We start from the raw sequence: 18,275 nt of genomic DNA, 5'->3' as shown, positions 1-18,275 counted from the left end.
ATGTATGAAATTGTTTCCTCACCCCAACGTTGCCTCAACCCATACTATACCACTACCAAAATGATTCTAACACCCTGAAACCTTGTCTCATGTCCATATGTATTTTTAGTCCCAAGTAGCACCCAGCAACTAAGCCGAAGCTTTCTTAACCCTTTCGCGGGCAAATTTTCAGGACTATATCAGACCCCCTGGGCAAATTAATTTTCCGGAAAATCAATTTCTTTTAAAAGGTTTATACACTCTTTTGTATGTTATTGTGTGCATATATCTATGTATAAACATGCAAATGTATACATGTATATGTCCAGATATATATATATAATATAAATGAATAAAAATGTATAACATAAAAATATTTATATATCTAGATCTACCAAGATAAATATATATATTGTATATCTTTTTATGATGCAAGTGTACACTTTAATAAGCACAATTTCTGTATAATATTTCCAGAAGCATTCTCCTTTAAAAAGGCCTACATCACAGTCTTTGGACCATGTGCTTATTCCTGTCTTTTTGTACCAATCACACAGCATCTACTGGGGTAAATACTGGACCTGTCACTACTACAAACTGATGAATGGCAGGAGATTTATCTATTTTTATATTGGTAATATTCTTCCAGGCACTGGCATCACCCCACCCACCTCATCATCATTACTGCTACCAGATTTTTCATCAATATCACTTCCAGATGTAAAATAATTACAATCACAATTTGAACCTGATTCATTGTCATCTCTGGCTACTAAATCTAAAAAGTCACAGTCAGCCGCGATTCTCTTAGTAACTCTGGTTACTAGTACTTGCTGTATTAGAATAATCACGGAGAGTTCTCTTAGAAGTCGTCATGACGATAAACTAAAATAAAACTTGCGAAGCTTTCAGTAAATAACGGCTAAAACAGAAGCAAAATGAAAAAAATAATTAAAAATTATTTAGAACGGTTTTCTAATTTTTTTTCCAATTTTTATTTATTTATTACTGCTAAAACGATCGTTTTGTGCAAATAGAAAATTTTTTTTAGAGACTAACCGAAGCCAATATATCGTAGCTTGCTATCGATCAAAAAAGTAAACAAAAAACGGCATTTAGTTAACCAAAAGCCGCAACAAAAGAAATATGTTTCTATGACGACAAAAATGTCGCCCTGCCCATTTGAAGGAGTATCGCGAAGCGACTAAAATGTCGCTTTGCCCGCGAAAGGGTTAATGTTCAAAACTAAAACGATTACTGACCGAAGTTCGAACTGAACAATAACCTTTGTAAACAAACAATGACAGTGAGAAAATGAGTGACGATGGCACTTGCTAGATAAAGCACTTATCCAACAAACTCCCCAAAGACTTAAGCAATCCCAGAAACAAACGATGTTTAGGGCCATTTTTACTTTTCAGCAACGAAACAAGCTGAATAAAATATGTCATGCTTTTGCTATTGAACCGAATTGAGCTCACGCTTTGGCAGCGGGTGAGTAAACTAAATTATGTAGCTCGAAGAGTTTTTATTCAAGCTTATCGATATTGGAAACTCTAGCTTGGTTGCCATGGTGCAATCTCTTAAACACGGAGTCGAGACTAGCTTTTCAATGGCTTCAAGAACTAACAAGAATTTTAATATTTCCAATGTTTTCATTTCTTACCTGGCCAATTCATCTCGTAAACTCGATTGACAGCAGCGTGCATTCTTCGAAACGTACTTCTACAAAAAAAAGAGGAAAAAGAGCTTTCACAGTCATACAAAGAAATCGACCAACCTCATAGAGACTCTACTCAATATGCGTGCAAGCCACTACTGTTGTATAAATGATTGGGGGCAAAATCTCCTGACAAAGGATGTAATACAAATAGAGGCATGCTGAGAGCCAGAATTTGAGCTCGCCCAACTCAGGGATGTTAGAGACCAGTTTATAGTGAAAGCAATTGAAGTAGTCGACACTATGTTTAACAGACATGTGTCTTATTTGGCTTACGTCGACTCTAACATATCGTTTAAGGCGATACAGAAGCCACATGCTTATCGGATAAGATTCTTCAGTAGCAAAAAACTCCATAACTCATAATGTTTGGGTTTCAATCACTATCTGGGAGCACGGAATCTACCAGTACATGTATTAATATTTGTCATAGTATTAATTTCCTAAAAACATAAATGATAACAACATATTAGAAATCAGCAATATGCATACAAGAATGAGACGATAAATACAAAAGAAATCGTGAGGTGTCTGAGTATGTTGACTACTTGCATACATGTACATGTATTTAACGGAGCCAGAGATGAAGATGCAGTACAAAATACAACATACAGCTAACGATGTTGACCACCCAGTCGAGTAGTGCAAGATCAATGACAGCAGAAATAACGACTTCACAGTGCAGTTTATAGCTTTGATAGCATGTTGAGAATTATACAATATATAGATACTGTACATGTATTTTTGGGTTTTTATGATTATTTTACCAAGTGTTCCAACTTGTGCATAAAAATACAATTTTTCCAACATACAGCATAAATTCTGTTCATTAGTTTTTGCGTTATTGACTCAAGGCTAGAAATACATCTCTCAGAAATACCAAAGTTCAAAGGGTTATATGATGTATTGCAGACTGCTGTTACAAAAGGAGTGATACACTAAAGTTCACCAAGTTTACCAAAGAATATTGTTCTATAAGGAACTTTAGAGCAACACATTTTCTACCAATAATCAATTGATTGGTCATTAACATGCATCGGAAACAGCTACTGCACCTCTTGTTTCCAACAGTATAAAAGCAATAGTTCAATAGCATACAGCTGAATTGTGCTCTTGGTGAGTGATAAGGTGGTGTATTCGATTACAGAATACGAAAGTGTCAAAGACAAATGAGGAAGTATTTGCGAACAATGTGTGAAAATGATACGCTCAAAAATCAACCAGTTTTATGCAAAACCCCCAACAAGCTAGCAGTGATTAAAGCAAAAGATTCCGGAATATAAATATCTAAACTGCAACAACCAGAGTTTGCGAAGAGCTACCACACGTGTTCAAACTGAATTTAGAAAATTAATATTGTTTGAGCTATTTTTTTATTACTGTCGCAAAATTCCATTTACAGCTTTCTGAATCACAATTGAAACAGCTGTTTATGAAGACATATATTGAACCAATTGAACATTCACAAATAATAAATCATCCAATCAAAAAGGTCTTAGTTTTTTTGTTCTTTAACTCTTCAATTCAATTCTTTGGTTGAAAGATCTTATGCCTCAGTTACTTGGGCTGCCTTGACCAAACAAAACCTCTGACTTGAGAAATTATACTTGCTTTGTAAACCCCTAAATTGACAGCAAGTTCTAGTCAGCAGCCACGCAGCGGTATTTTTTTTAGCTGTGTGAGCATGCAACGTTAGCATTACCAACTATACGCTTTGTAATTGTAGCATTGCATGCTGCCGCAATCCAAAATTAAAAAACGCTGAGCTTGAGCCAATTAATAGCAATGTTCTTACGATACCACATTTAACTACAACTCACCTACTGACATGAAAGATGACAGAACATTCATCCTCATTGTAGCTGTCATGAAAAGATGGATGAAACTTGACATAAATCATATCAGATCTGATCTGGAAATATAGTAAAGTATATTAAAACTATCACGGAAAACACAAAGCCTTATGATTACAAATATAGAAATGTAGAAATCTTCTGACAAGCTAATGAGCCAGTTACAACTTTGTTGTATTAATAGTTTCAAGTTTGTGAGTTGGCAAAGCATTCAGCTAACATTTTAAACATATAATATTTTCGGTATGTTCAAAAGCGTAACCAATAATATAAGTGTTTGAAGGTTAAAAGGAAATATTATAACAGTAGTCAAAAGTTAAACACAAAGAAGACAACTCCCAGTCCTGGTTTAGTTTTTTAATACGTGACAGCGTGTGAACAAAAGTTTATATCAATGTAAACCTAAAATAAACAACCTTTTAAATTTTTATATTTCCTTAAAATATATGAATAGATGTTTGCATCTCAGTTTTGAGTTACATAGACAGCTAATAGTCTGATGGAATATGTCCTACATACATCATGAATGTAGCCGTCATATGCAAGGTCCTGAATATGACTGTTGACTCCAGCTGAAAGTTTGTCTCCAACCATCAACTTGGGCTGCCCATCAGATAGCCCCTCAACCACTAAACACAGATAGCCTCCTTTCCTTTCGAATATCGCCTGAACACCCGCAAACAACATATTATTATTATTGTTATAATTGTTATACGTGCAGACCAAACAGCACTAACATACATGTAGTGCTGTTTGGTCCAATGAGTGAGGACACTCCTTCATACCTCAAATACTCTTAGCAAGACACACAAATGATGAGCTCAGTAGTGTACAGACTCTCTTCCCCTCATTCTAATACATATTCTGAGGTGGAAGTAGCACTAAGAAAGCTCTGATATTAAAATAGCCAAGTTGGGCAGTAGGTTAAAACCCATGGATTGTAGACTAAGAGACCTGCAGTCAAGGTCATTGTGACTCCTCGTCATAGTACACCGGTGCGTGTCATGTACACACAGAGGGAGCTGCTGCCATATCAGTAGAAATTTAAATTAGATTTTCAGAGTTCGAGCCTATGATTCAAGTTTATTGCCATGTTCAAAGTAAAATAATATAAAACAATGAATTTAGTCTATAAGTCAACCCTAAGCAACCAAAAAGGTGGTAATAAATGTATTAGCTACATGGTGTAAAACCTACATGTAAATTACCTGCCTAAACCCAGATATTTTAGCAATGCTATGAAAAGTTTGAGAATTCATGGCACCAGTTCTTAGCTACTTGGCTATCATACCAGTTTTGAGGGTTTCTATTCAAAAACACAAGTTATATCAAGGTGCCCTGACTTGGAATATTTTTATTAAAATAGATACTGTTCTGTTTGCCAAAAAGTTATTTCTTTTTTGTGATAATAGCAAGTAGTGACTTGCCTCATCTCAACCTACATGTACATGTATTTGTGATGCCTCAAAATATCTAGAACGGTCATCAATAAAATACATCATTCTACCAATGAAGAGTGGAAAGTGTGTGAGGTGATTGATAGTAAATATGTTAGAGTCAGAACTGTGAGTTTCATAGAGTAAAACTACTGCTATAGTATTTTAGACAAAAAGGTACAAGCAAGCATTAGGTCAATGAATGTTATGGTCAAACAAATTAATCCCTTCAATTGCAGAATCACACAAAATTTAACTTACTGCTTCCAATGTGCTATTACAGAGCTACATGTGTACATCATCAGATACATCATGCCGCACACCATTACAATCATCAGTTGATTAACACTAATGTCATGTACATTGTGACTACAGAGTGTTTGCCTAGCATCATCACAGCTAAATATTTACCTCGGGTATATCAAACATTCGAAGCTCGATTTCAGCATTGATCTCCTCCAAGAACAGTAGTACAGACATCTTGGATATATAATTATGATAAGATAACTCCTGTTAACATACACATATGCGGTATTAGAATATAATTTTACATAAAACAAACTTACATATATTATTAGCAGCCATATTGTCCGAAGTAAGAGTGGCTGCAATGATAAAAGCAGATTAGTAAACATACAATACAGCCCCCATATAAATATAACTGAATATACAAAATTTATCAAACCATGAGCTAGCAGGTTAAACAACCTTGAGAAAAATCATAATAGCCTGCAAAACCACCACAACCTTTTAGCAAGCTATTCAACACAAATATAAGGCAGAGCTATCATTCGCTTCATCTGAGTTATACAATTAAACATTTTTTACAACGAAATCAAGGGATTGACAGCGAAAAAATTTATGTATTTTGTTAGAATAATTATGACACAGATTTAATTTTAATCAAGAATGATTTTCTCATAAGTTATAATCATAATATTTGTAATTAATTTTTACTAAATGGTAATAATTCATAATTGTGCAGCATGCTTGAGTACGAGGAGTAGCGGGAGCCAAAGACAAATGGGAGTTATCATTGTATGTAGCCATCTAACTGAAGGCTGGTTCACACTATATCTCCATATGTCGGTGTTAATCACACAAAACTTCGATGATAGTGTGAATAATATCACAAACCTATTTGCGTTTACATCAACAAATAGTCTGTAGCATTTTCATTATACAATTCATTGCATGTATAGCATTCTTATTATGCAGTGCGGCCACGGAAACGATGATATACTAGTCCCGCAGCAATTGTCATGAAAGAAAATATAGATTGAGTGATCCATGAGAGCCAATCATCATTGCCGAAGTGGTACGCAATGCATAGGCTGTCAGGGAGGCTCGGCAAAGCCTCAAGAAAGTTTGACCGCTGCAAACTTTTCCGACGTATCAGCGTTGTTTCGACGATGCCATAGTTATCTGTCATAGTCATATGCACCACATAGTCGACAAGTAATCGCCGAGAAGACAATGCAGACATATAGCGATATAGTGTGAACCAGCCTTAAACCAGCCGAAGGCTACGCAAAAAACCCTAAAGCGATTTTTTTTCTGTAAGTATTTTGTAGAACTTATTAGTTTAAGAGATAGTTGAAAATTCATCATACAAACAAAACCTAGTACCAAAGTAATGATGGGTGCATTGCTATCACACCTAAATTTTTGGGTGCTTATTGCTGATAATTTGAGTATAACGTGTGGCATTGTGTATCGACAAAGCCAGCATTTTATTACATGTATTATACCAGTGTTGCAATAGCTTGAATGTCCACAAAGTTTTATAATACCCGCTACATGTGGTTCTATAACATTATGATGAACAGTTTAAAACAAGGGCACACGCCTAGTTTTTTATGAAACCCAAATGTGACAATATGTAGACCCTACATGTTCTAGTTGAGGATGCAGTTGACGTAGTTCCCTGGTTTCATTCAGAACACACTCTCTCAATACTCGAGGGACAGGATACTGAGGGAGGTTCTTGGGCAGCCTGCTTGCTCTACAATGAATGCAGGTAATATATTATGCACTTACTACTTTTTATGGAATAGTTATCTATTGGGAAAATTATGCGAGATGAACCAAGATTGATAGTTAAAACCGACATTGCAAAAATCGACATTAGCATACATTCTGCCAAAATTTACAAAAGATGCATGTCAGAACAGCATAATAAAATGCAGTGTTTCTGGTTGCTATACAGCCATAAGCTCTAATTTTGTTAAATTTTAAAAATTGGAATTGTCTCCCCTAAAATGTCATATACAAAAACTGCTGCATCAAACAATGACTTTTTGGGGTTAGTAAGTACCTAGTTTCCAAACACTGCCAAGTTTTAACTCACTACGCCTTTATGGAGCCGAATATGTTTTGTTTGAGTTTGACCTACGCAAGTGATATCCATACTACAATAAGTAGCCCCGGTATGCACAATACAGTCAAACCCATAATCATGATCACTGGAACATACGAATTTTCTACCGAATGACGCAAATTTTAACTCTATACCAGAAGCAAGGACTCTAGAAACAAAGGAGTGTTGTAAAGGATAGGGACTCAGAGAAATTAAAGAAAAACCCAGAAACCTACAAATAATTGCACAAGGCAAGTTTGTTTACACTGTTTGTTTTCCATCCTCACCTCCAAACTATTACTTCACCCAAGCCTACTCTTCAGTTTTACTGTCTCTAAATTAAATTAACTATAACAATTTTTTATTGATTATTATTGCTTTATTGGTTTGATTTTTGACATAGTTTTATATAATTTTTTACATTGGGTTAGATATAATTTATTTGCTCTAGTGCTATGTGTAATTATCTGAAGCCTTTAATGTTAGATTTTTGGGCAGTGGAAAAAATTAAATAAAACACAGCAAGCACTTATGGGGATATTTGTTCCAACATATGAAAGTATTGTCGCATAAAGAAATTCTCTGAACAAATTAGCTTCACGTTTGATTGAAAAAACAAAGTAGTCAAGTATGTGATGATTGCAATATTTATCCCATTTGACCTTATGATTAGATGGGGTCGATAAGTTTACTGGTTGCTATCAGAGCACAAAATGATAACCACAATACTAGTTACACCAATTTATACATCTCATTTCAAAGAGTTGTGACAAAACTTCATGCAACTGTCCTTGAGGCCAATAGCCTAATGTTCTAGTACAAGACTATCAGATAAGATAAGGGCCCCTAAAACTGCTGCCCAGTTAGATGGATTGCACCAAAATGGTGAACCAAACCAGCAACACTCTCCTAACAACCGATACTCTTTTGATAGTGTGGTGGAATTACATTTTATTTTTAAAAAGAAAATGTTTTCCTTGGCTAAAAAAGCTATGCTCAGTCAGTAAAAATCCAGTACAGTATTAAAATACTAAAATAACAATCAGTTCCATAAATTTATAGACTTAAATTATAGAGCAAAAAATATGAAATAAACGACTCGTGGATAATCCAGATGGTTTGAAGACCTACATCACTTTATTTGATAACATGGACATTAATATAACATCAGATAGATTAACAGCAACCGCTCACAGCAACCAGCCTCTCAACAAAATGACCAAAAAATCAAAATAAGGCATGTATACAGTTATTTAACGAAATCTCATCGAGACACTAACTGATGCTAAAAACAATGACTAGAACACATACATTCAGAGAAACAAATCTGCAAACAATCAAGTGAAAACATTTAGAAAACACCAGATTGTGCATTACGATAATTACTCTGCTAGTTTCTTATTTGTTGCTAGGCTTTGCCATGACCCAGTTTGCAATCGCAGGTATTTCAGCATAGTTCTTCACTACTTGACTAATTACAGGGTACAAGTCAACTTGGAAATCCTTTTTCAGTCTTTGTATTATTTCAAATACACTGAATAAAGAAGTGTCAGCCAGTGATGCCTGCAACATTAATAATTACAGACATTATTATCTATAATAATATACATTCTAGCATGCAAATTGAAAAAAATTGCTGCCATGGTAATAAATATACGATCTTCATTTCCAAACATCCCAAAATGAAAACAAAAACAAACACTTAAAATTTGGTCAACTCTATTAGATTAACGACAAATGTTTCTGAACATTTCTCTATGACTGCCAACAGATATTGTCAAAATTAATTACAGTAAAACCTTGACTTCGACCAACTCCTTGTAAAAGCTTTTAAAATGCAACAGAAAATTACAGCAAATATCTGTCTCAACGCGGTAAGTAAATTAACAGCAAATGATATCACAAGTTTTTTTGAAATGTTAAAATTATGTGAATCAGTGTATATGTGAAGTTTTCATCCAGAAAGTTTGGTTCTTGGTTCCTCAAATAATATTTGGTAGTGCTTTGTGCCTTTTTTTAGTTTATAAAGACTAATGCAAGTTAGTCTAGAAAAAATGAAAAAACAATGTTCTTTTAGAATTAAAAAAATGAGCACTCTTTGAATCAACTTTTTAACAAATTTCTGTAGTCATCTAGCCATGAATGTGAGAATGACTAAAAAAATGCTAAAAACGTGGAAAAGTAGATAAACTGACGGTTGTAATTACAGATAAAATTAACAAAAAAATCAAATATGAAAACAATTATATGAATGTGTAAGTCAATTTAAAGTTTACCTAATTTCAATTATACTAGCTTCCTACTTTTATTGCAACCCTTTACCTACTAACAGTCTGTTCCCTCTATCACCAAAGCCAAACCTTAATTCATCTAATTTCAAAGTAAATGTAACAATAAAAAAAATTCAGTTATCATGCTTTGTGTGCTTAGTTTCTTAAATATAATTTAGTTTTTACATTCTTTAAAGTTAAATATAGCCTAGTTTTTTATTGCTGTCTTTACCTGAAGCTTTTGTATCGCAGTTTTTCAACTGTGGAACAAGCTAAATAAAATACAACGTGTGCTTACAGAAATCTTTGCTCTAACATATGACATACAACATATGACATACAACATATGACATACAACATATGACATACAACATATGACATACAACATATGACATACAACATATGACATACAACATATGACATACAACATATGACATACAACATATGACATACAACATATGACATACAGCATATGACATACAACATATGACATACAACATAAGACATACAACATATGACATACAACATATGACATACAACATATGACATACAACGCAAGTATCTAAAACATTACTTTGTACACCAAGGATTGACTGCGTAGTCAAATGTCAATGTACAAAAATATTTATTTCAGAAATTTGCTTCACATGTCCAAACTATCTAGCAGCGGAGCAAATATTCCTATAAGAATACACTGTAGTTTTATTTAATTTGTTCAACATCTCAAAAACCTAACAATAAATACTTCAATCAATTAAATATAGTATTAAAACAAATGCATTACATAGAACTATGTAAACAACATATGCACATGACTAAATTAATGTAGTAATAATATAGAGAGGGTTTAAGTAAATTGAGGTGCAGGTTTTATGATATAAGAGATGAACAGTGCGCGTGTAGAGGGTGTGACAGAAATACTGAGCTAGGCTAACTTGAACTATAAGAACATTGAATCAACCTGCCTGATTTATGTAAGTATTTATGTTGCTAGATTTTATATTCTTTAAAATGCCATCTTTAGTTGTCACCTTCAGCCTCTAAACTTTCACTCGTTTCAGACTTATTATTCTTTGCAATCCATTTACTTTCCTTTTTCACAATAACTATCAACTAAAACTAATCACTAATAACTATCAACTAAAGCTAATCACTAATAACTATCAACTAAAACTAATCACTAATAACTATCAACTAAAACTAATCACTAATAACTATCAACTAAAGCTAATCACTAATAACTATCAACTAAAACTAATCACTAATAACTATCAACTAAAACTAATCACTAATAACTATCAACTAAAACTAATCCTTAATAACTATCAACTAAAACTAATCACTAATAACTATCAACTAAAACTAATCACTAATAACTATCAACTAAAACTAATCACTAATAACTATCAACTATAACTAATCACTAATAGCTACCAGATGCCTTCGTAGACTTTTTAAAGAATTAATCTAAAAATGTGTGCTCGCAATTTTTTATTTTCTCTTGTATCAATTCTAAACAAAGCTTTGACGTGTTTCTTTTGCATCACCATTCCCACCTCCGCTAGTCTTCTTGGGGTACATGATTTTAAAACTAACTGAACAAGGAAGTACTGTTCACTAGTATTTAACCGTCATAGAACCGAACTATGTGAATGAAAACTGACACTGTAGTGATTTACAAATGAAAAACTGTCGGAGAAACGTCATTATCTCCTTGGAAATCACTTAGATTTACTAGCATCTAAAATCAAAACACTTATACGTTAAGAAAACCATAAGTCAAGGTTTAAGTGCATTCTAGTCATCCCCAAAACATAAAACTATCACCTTTTTACAACCATAAAATAAACTGGTTCACAATGAGTGAGTGATACCCATATGGGTAAAAATCAACTGGCAAAATATATTACTTCGTTTTCACACTTAATTAAGATGATACTTACTTCACCACCAAGAATAAACTTTCCTTTTCTCAACTGAGCAACGAGCTTCTCTGTAGACTCAAGAAATGGCGTTAACTTCTTCATAGCTTCAGCCTGAAAAACAGGACTCCTTAGACAGTAACATATCACATCGTCTATTCTACAGAAACAATCCACACTAGAGCTGACCAGCATGACTCTGTTAGCTTAAGATTACCTTCTCTTCTTCAGTTTTTGCAAAGTACAGAGGAACACCCTGTTCAAAGATTTCTGCACAGCTGTCGACAATCATATCAGCAACAGCAGCTTCCCAGTTACCAGATCCATACAAATCTAAAAGAATACACAAAATAGTCCCATGAAATTGAAACTGCAATGCATAGTATATTAATCAAGTATATTAATATGGTATATTAACATAAATATTGGATAAGTTTATGATCGAAATCGATTAAAATGTACATGTATTGCATCCTTGGAGTTATGCTGCCCTTACTTAATTCTCTGGCAACATATCTGGCTATCGCATTACTTTCACATAGCATCTTTCCATCAACTTCTAAAACTGGGAGTTGTTCCTTTGGTGTAGCTAAAACAGTAAGACAACATTGATGTCAAAGATGATATTTATCAGCATATCTACTATATGAAGAAACATCTTCTGTTTATCATGTGTCTTTTTCACTCAAGTAGTATTTGTGTTATAAATGGAACAGAGAATTCACCATACGTGAACTACAAATACATAACATGGCAACATATATACACTGGGTATGTGTGATGTTTATAATAACTTTACTAGAGTAGGTAGAATATACCTACATGGCTTGAATGCTTCCCATTCTTCGTTTGTCAACCTGCAGTCAATAAAGTCTTTTCCTGCCAGTTTAAACAAAAGTCTAGTAACTTCAGCTCTTCCTTTGCCATCGAAATATGTAAGCTTCATCTGACTGGCCATTTTGTCTGAAATAAATTCCAGTCGTATGATCAGCCAAGACACACCAGCGACCCGTACGAGGATATGCCACAAAAAGAAACAAGTCCTACATGCAACTAAAGCTTTATGACAGTAGTACAATTGAAATTACAAAGACACTAACAACAACAATAAAAAATACAAAATCATTCATCTTGGAAACCGTTTATTAAGTGCACGATGAGTTAATGTGTTTGAACGTCGTATTTTGATTTAGTAATGAGTTTTAAAATATTAATGATCAGAAGGCAAGTCAGCCATGGATTTGCTAATCGGCTGAAACAACCAAAGTTTTCACCTAAGTCTAAGTCCTGATGATAATGAATAATGGCAAAAACATGACGTCCTTGCGGTTCCAGATGGACTATTAGATTTCATGGGTAAGTCGTATCTTTATCTCTGTGGGGAATGCTCCCTCCTTGGCTATGATAAGCATACTATTGGTGAGTGTAGCATAAGTTCTCCTTCCTCTAAACGGTATAGAGTTACCATTGCTAACACTGCTGATATACTCATCATTATTGAAGCTCGATGTCGACTAATACAGCTAACAGTTCTATTATACAATGATCAGACATTTGTAGATGATTGTATTGGAAGCTCTTCAAGTTTTTAGTAAAATCAACGGATAGTAAGATATATGTTCTGGTCTTTTATTAATCTTAGCACATCGTGCTGTCAAACATATTAGTAGTATTTACATGTAAATCGACAGAACAGTTAGAATTATAATATATTTCAAAGCTAGATAAAAATAAGTAACTTAGTTTCTACTTACAACAATTACTGGTCCTTTTAGAGTTCGATTTAATTAAGAAAACTGACTAACAGCTACTTACTAAGGCTTGATTATTTTAAAACTGAACAATGTGCGTACGTTCCGCTTTTCTTTCCACTTTAGCATAGTGTTGCTTCGATATGAACTTCCTATTCAAATTCTTGAGTTGCTGCGTACAATGAAGTCCTTATCCAATGAGAATGCTCACTAGCATCCTCCTTATCCAATGAGAATGCTCACTAGCATCCAACTCAATCGTGTTGCTAGGTGATGAGAACTCCGTCAATTGTAGATATTACTCATAATAGATGTAGTGACGATCGTACGCTTTGTAATAGGTACAGTGGACAAACTAAACAAAGCCCATAGTTGGCCTAATAAAAAATCCTCCCAATACAATGATCTTCTGAATTCCTTTACAACTGCTGACTCTGGTAGCTCCAATTGAACCCTTTCAAGGCATCTGCTGAACAGTAACAGATTTGACAGACCTTGAGGTCACTTCAGACTGTCAGTCATCTCCCAAGAAATAATTTAGTAACCGTTTAAGCTTCTTTTAACAACAGGCTCTACTGTAGTCTTGGACATTTTCCTTGATTGCCTTTCCCATATGCAACAGCATAGCTCGTTTTGTCACCAAAATGCCTTGACTTCTTTCAGAAATCATCAAACAAACTATTTAATAACCTTGAACTAACATCGCGGTTGCCCTACGTTGTGCGAATATTAGCTGTTTGAATCCATCTATTTACAGTAAAACCGCTATTTGAACGCCGTGGCGCTCTATTTTTTAATCCTTCCCCTATAGTGGCGGTCAAATAAAGGTGGTACTCAAATAGAGGCTAGCGGTGTATTTTTCAAATAGCTTGTCCGAATTTTGAGAAAATAGCTGTAACTCTTTTACGGGGGAAGTGAATGTCACTTATACTTTGCACTCTTTGTCGGGTGGAGCGGCATTAACCTTTTCAGATACAATAAATTTGCTAACTTACCTCCAACGTGTTGAAGATTTTGTAATAAATAGGCATTGAGAAGCTGAAAATATCTCTACCAGTTAATATCTATTGCTTGCAATTAACCCACAATGGTACTATAGCCCGTGTCCTGCTTTGAAATTTGTTGGAGCTTTTTAATTTTTTATTTCGTTCTAAATTTGAAGGCATATTTTTATTTTATGTTTATATTTAACAATGTTGCATAAAGGCTCATTCCCCTCATTGAAATGTTTGCTACAGCTAGCAGCAAAAACTGGCTTTTTATGTGCAATAGAAAAGGAGTTATGAGTGTCGAAACGTTGTAAGCCAAGTTAAGATAACCGTAAGGATGCTATCAAATAATATGATATAATTCTTCAAATTTGTTGATATTGATAATTATAATCTATCAAATGCTACAAATATATACTCAAGAACAAGTGACATAAACGAACCATACTCATAATATACGCAGAAACAAAAGTTGAGATTTTTGAAACAAGAACATTTGCTCAGCCATTTGCGTTCTGATTGTTGCTTTCGATGGAGCGAACATCTTCTGGTTGTTCAATGTCTTCTGACCTCAACTCCTCTTCTGCAATGCTGAGCTAGTTGATATTAACATCCAAACAATTTTTTGAGCAAAGCAAAAACTTCTACGCGTTGCATTTCGCACAAATGATAAACTTTATAGTTGCATGAGCACTGAGCACAGCCTTTATCCTATAACTAGTGGTTCATAAACCATTGTAAATGTAAACCGTTTTTCACATACGACGAAGTATCAAGACCACGTTATACAAGGAACTACTATTACTTGATAGAGCTTTCAATTATTTCTATGGTGTTGCTCTTGATAGAGCTTTCAATTATTTCTATGGTGTTGCTCTTGATAGAGCTTTCAATTATTTCTATGGTGTTGCTCTTGATAGAGCTTTCAATTATTCCTATGGTGTTGCCCTTGATAAAGCTTTCAATTGTTTCTATGGTGTTGCTCTTGATAAAGCTTTCAATTATTTCTATGGTGTTGCTCTTGATAGAACATTCAATTATTTCTATGGTGGTGCATTCAAAGTTTTAACGAAATAACTGAAAAGCTTTGGAGTTAAAAAACTGACTTTGATAAAAACAGAAACAACAAAAGAATTAATTGTTATTGATGTAACCTAGTTGTTATTAGTACGGCTTTGTAGACACTTTTCTACTGATGACTTGCTAGCATATGTTCGTAAAGATCAAAGAATGTCGAAGTGGCGGTCTAATAGAAGTGACGTTCAATTAAAGGGTGACGCTCTATTTTTAACCCTTCTCCTATTATGTCGGTAAAACGGAAGTGGCATTCAAATAAAAGTGGCATTCGATTAGAGGTTTTACGATATTTAAATAACAGAAGACAAATAGCTCTAAGTTTAGCATCTAAATCTCCTAAGTTTTAGGAGAACAGTGTTATTTGAATAAAACTAATTGTAAAAATTGAGGTAATTTGCTATAAAATGAAAGTATTACTAAGCATCAAACTAATTTTTAGTATAATTGCAGTGCCACCACAGATTGTCCTCCCCTTAGAGCACTGATAATGTGCCATATTCTGATGTTTTCTGGCCATTTTTAAAATATGGGAAACCTAAAAGTTTTAATATTAGCCATAGAACTATATAGTAACTAACTAAATAAAAAAACAATGTCATACAGCTGCTACTACAGATGTTCGTGAAGTTGTTAAAAAATCCACCAGCAAGATGGAGCCTTATATTTTATAATTTGACGCAGTGGTATCATATATCTAATTATCTATGTCAGCATTTTTATACAAAATATACTTCTGGGGACATCAACCCCGCAAGACCTCTAGAATAGTGTATCAAAAATGTATTCCAACAGTAAAGACCATAAAAAAAACAAATTGTGTATTTTTTCTGATCTTTCCTTGTTGTGACTGTTAGTGGTCCTGTACTTAGACACTTCCCACAAATAAGTGTTTGAAGCAGCTGCAAACCTACGTTGAACATTTGAGTCATTTTAATGGAGTTTAACAACTAGTAGAGAACAAATATTAATATGACACTCACCACTATTCCTTGAGTAGCTCACAAAGCTTTGAGAGACAAACTTCTATTGATATACTTGCGAGCTTGGCACAATACTTCAGATATGATTATGTATAGCGAACCAATTATTCAAAGCTGAACTCAGTCGAGCGTGAGATATGGCAACAAGCTGCGATTTGAAATTTTTTCAAACACTGAGGTGTCGCGCCATACGCTCCGCTAATTTTAATGCTTTGATGCTACAAACCATACTAAGAAAAATAAAACTTTGCGTTGCAACAAAAACAAAATAGTAAAACTTCAATTATGCACAGCGGTTCAAGAGTGCAAGAGACCACACTTTCCTGTTCCTATTTCTGCAAAGAAACTAGTTGCAATTAGTGATAGACAAACTTTCAGCAGGTTCACTAATGCCGCTAATTTAACTAGCAGTTTGATATGTAAGTGGTAAATATCTGTAAGTGCATAAAGGCTCATTCCATTCATTGAAATGTTTGCTACAGTTTGCAGCCAAAACTGGCTTTTTATGTGGAATAGAAGAGGAGTTATGAGAGTCGAATATCGATTACGTACATCTGTATATTACTGTTTATAAAGTACAAAATTAGGAGTAGTCCTCTTTTTCATTTTAGCCATTAAAATCAGACAGCAGGTGACTGCAGGTGACTGCAGTTAATCGAAAATACGCGAATAGATATAATAATATGTGATTTCAAAATATAGGTCGCCGAATTTACCAAATGTTATTGGGTAGTTCAACAAGTTTCTGCTGTCTCAGAGCCTCACCCAACTCTGGAGACCCTTCATTTCGACTCCAGCAAGTAACAGTATTACTTTGTTAAGGCTGAATAAAAAGACTAGCCATATGGAAACTCAAAGAAAAAATAGTATTACCTGTGTAATTCGATCTAGCCTAATTACCCTATTTTTGTAACTGATAACTAGCAAAGGTTATTTGATGTTCGATAAACTTATAGTAACTAATGCTATGCAGTGTAAGCACATTGACGGTAAAGTTCCAAGGTATACTATGCATATGAATGAAGGCTGAAATCGCCATCATCATCTACTATAACACTATTTTTCAAATTTTTGTCTGTCATCGATCTCTTTGAAAACAAGATATTCCTTTTCTTAAAAGCATCTAGACACATCATCCTTCCAGACTGTAAATATGCACACTACTATTTCTGACAGGGTAGTAGTACATTCTGGTTTCTCACTGAGGTCACAATGTAGCCAACAGGGATAATTAGTGAATGTAGCCAAGCCATGTACACGTACTGTGTTTGGCTAAAACAGGGTATGATTAGCTGTTTTTGTAGTAAGTTTATATAGAAGTAAATATGTAAAGTATATATGTAAAGATTTATATATAGAATATTACATATTCTACATATAAATCTCAGTCTGTCGTCGATCAGTCTGTTCAGACTATAGATATTAAAATCTAGGAATGAAAGATGTGCTTCATGCTGAATTCGATCCCAGAACCTACCATTCACCAGGCAGTAACCTGACCAATTAAGCCATGTGAGTAGCAATGGATTCAGTAGCAATATGAGTCAATATGTTGGCTATAATATGCTTAGCACTCTGCATTACGCAACGTGACTGAAGCTTGCTCTCACGGCTCTTATTAGTAAGTTTAGCAATACGGAAAGTAGTTTACTCAAATTAGTCATTGATAATGTACCAGGCTAATGGCAAGTGGCAGGCAACTACATTACTCGCCACTGTTTATAAGCTGTTTTTTAAAACCCGTGCAACACCAGGCATTCAGTTAGTAACCTCCATATATTCAAGCCAACCATACCATTAATTGCGTGTGCTCATAGATGAAACGCTCCAAAATAAATTTGTTGCAAGCTTACCTAAATCAGTTTTTATCAGTAACTATCATTCAGCTCAGCTATGCCTGAGATTTCTTTAATTTTTTAATCAGACAGCTCGCAGGTTG

At 34.3% G+C, this 18,275-nt stretch overlaps 2 protein-coding genes across 5 annotated transcripts in view; both read right to left on the bottom strand.

Moving 5' to 3' along the window:
* Positions 1-18,275, bottom strand: part of LOC137391203 (RNA helicase Mov10l1-like) — a 79,649-nt gene that overhangs the window by 50,883 nt on the left and 10,491 nt on the right. For 2 of the 4 annotated variants that reach the window (XM_068077594.1, XM_068077597.1), the window contains exons 8-12: positions 6,882-6,993; positions 5,400-5,498; positions 4,072-4,218; positions 3,520-3,611; positions 1,646-1,704 (exon numbers count right to left, since the gene is read on the bottom strand). In XM_068077594.1, the coding sequence (XP_067933695.1) occupies positions 1,646-1,704; positions 3,520-3,611; positions 4,072-4,218; positions 5,400-5,498; positions 6,882-6,993 (509 nt within the window). The remainder of the gene's footprint in view (positions 1-1,645; positions 1,705-3,519; positions 3,612-4,071; positions 4,219-5,399; positions 5,499-6,881; positions 6,994-18,275) is intronic. The other 2 variants (XM_068077595.1, XM_068077596.1) reach the window with 2 other exon arrangements.
* Positions 8,457-16,432, bottom strand: LOC137391207 (glutathione S-transferase 1-like). Its single transcript, XM_068077608.1, has 6 exons — positions 16,337-16,432; positions 12,362-12,502; positions 12,036-12,128; positions 11,757-11,872; positions 11,561-11,653; positions 8,457-8,910 (listed from the first exon to the last, which is right to left on the bottom strand). The coding sequence occupies exons 2-6, from the start codon at positions 12,495-12,497 to the stop codon at positions 8,746-8,748; spliced, it is 603 nt and encodes a 200-aa protein (XP_067933709.1). The 5' UTR covers positions 12,498-12,502; positions 16,337-16,432; the 3' UTR covers positions 8,457-8,745.

The sequence above is a fragment of the Watersipora subatra genome, chromosome 3, assembly GCF_963576615.1.
Source record: "Watersipora subatra chromosome 3, tzWatSuba1.1, whole genome shotgun sequence".
Lineage (NCBI taxonomy): Eukaryota > Metazoa > Bryozoa > Gymnolaemata > Cheilostomatida > Watersiporidae > Watersipora > Watersipora subatra.
Note: the sequence above shows the minus strand (reverse complement) of the source record. Positions and strands in the feature narration are given on the sequence as shown.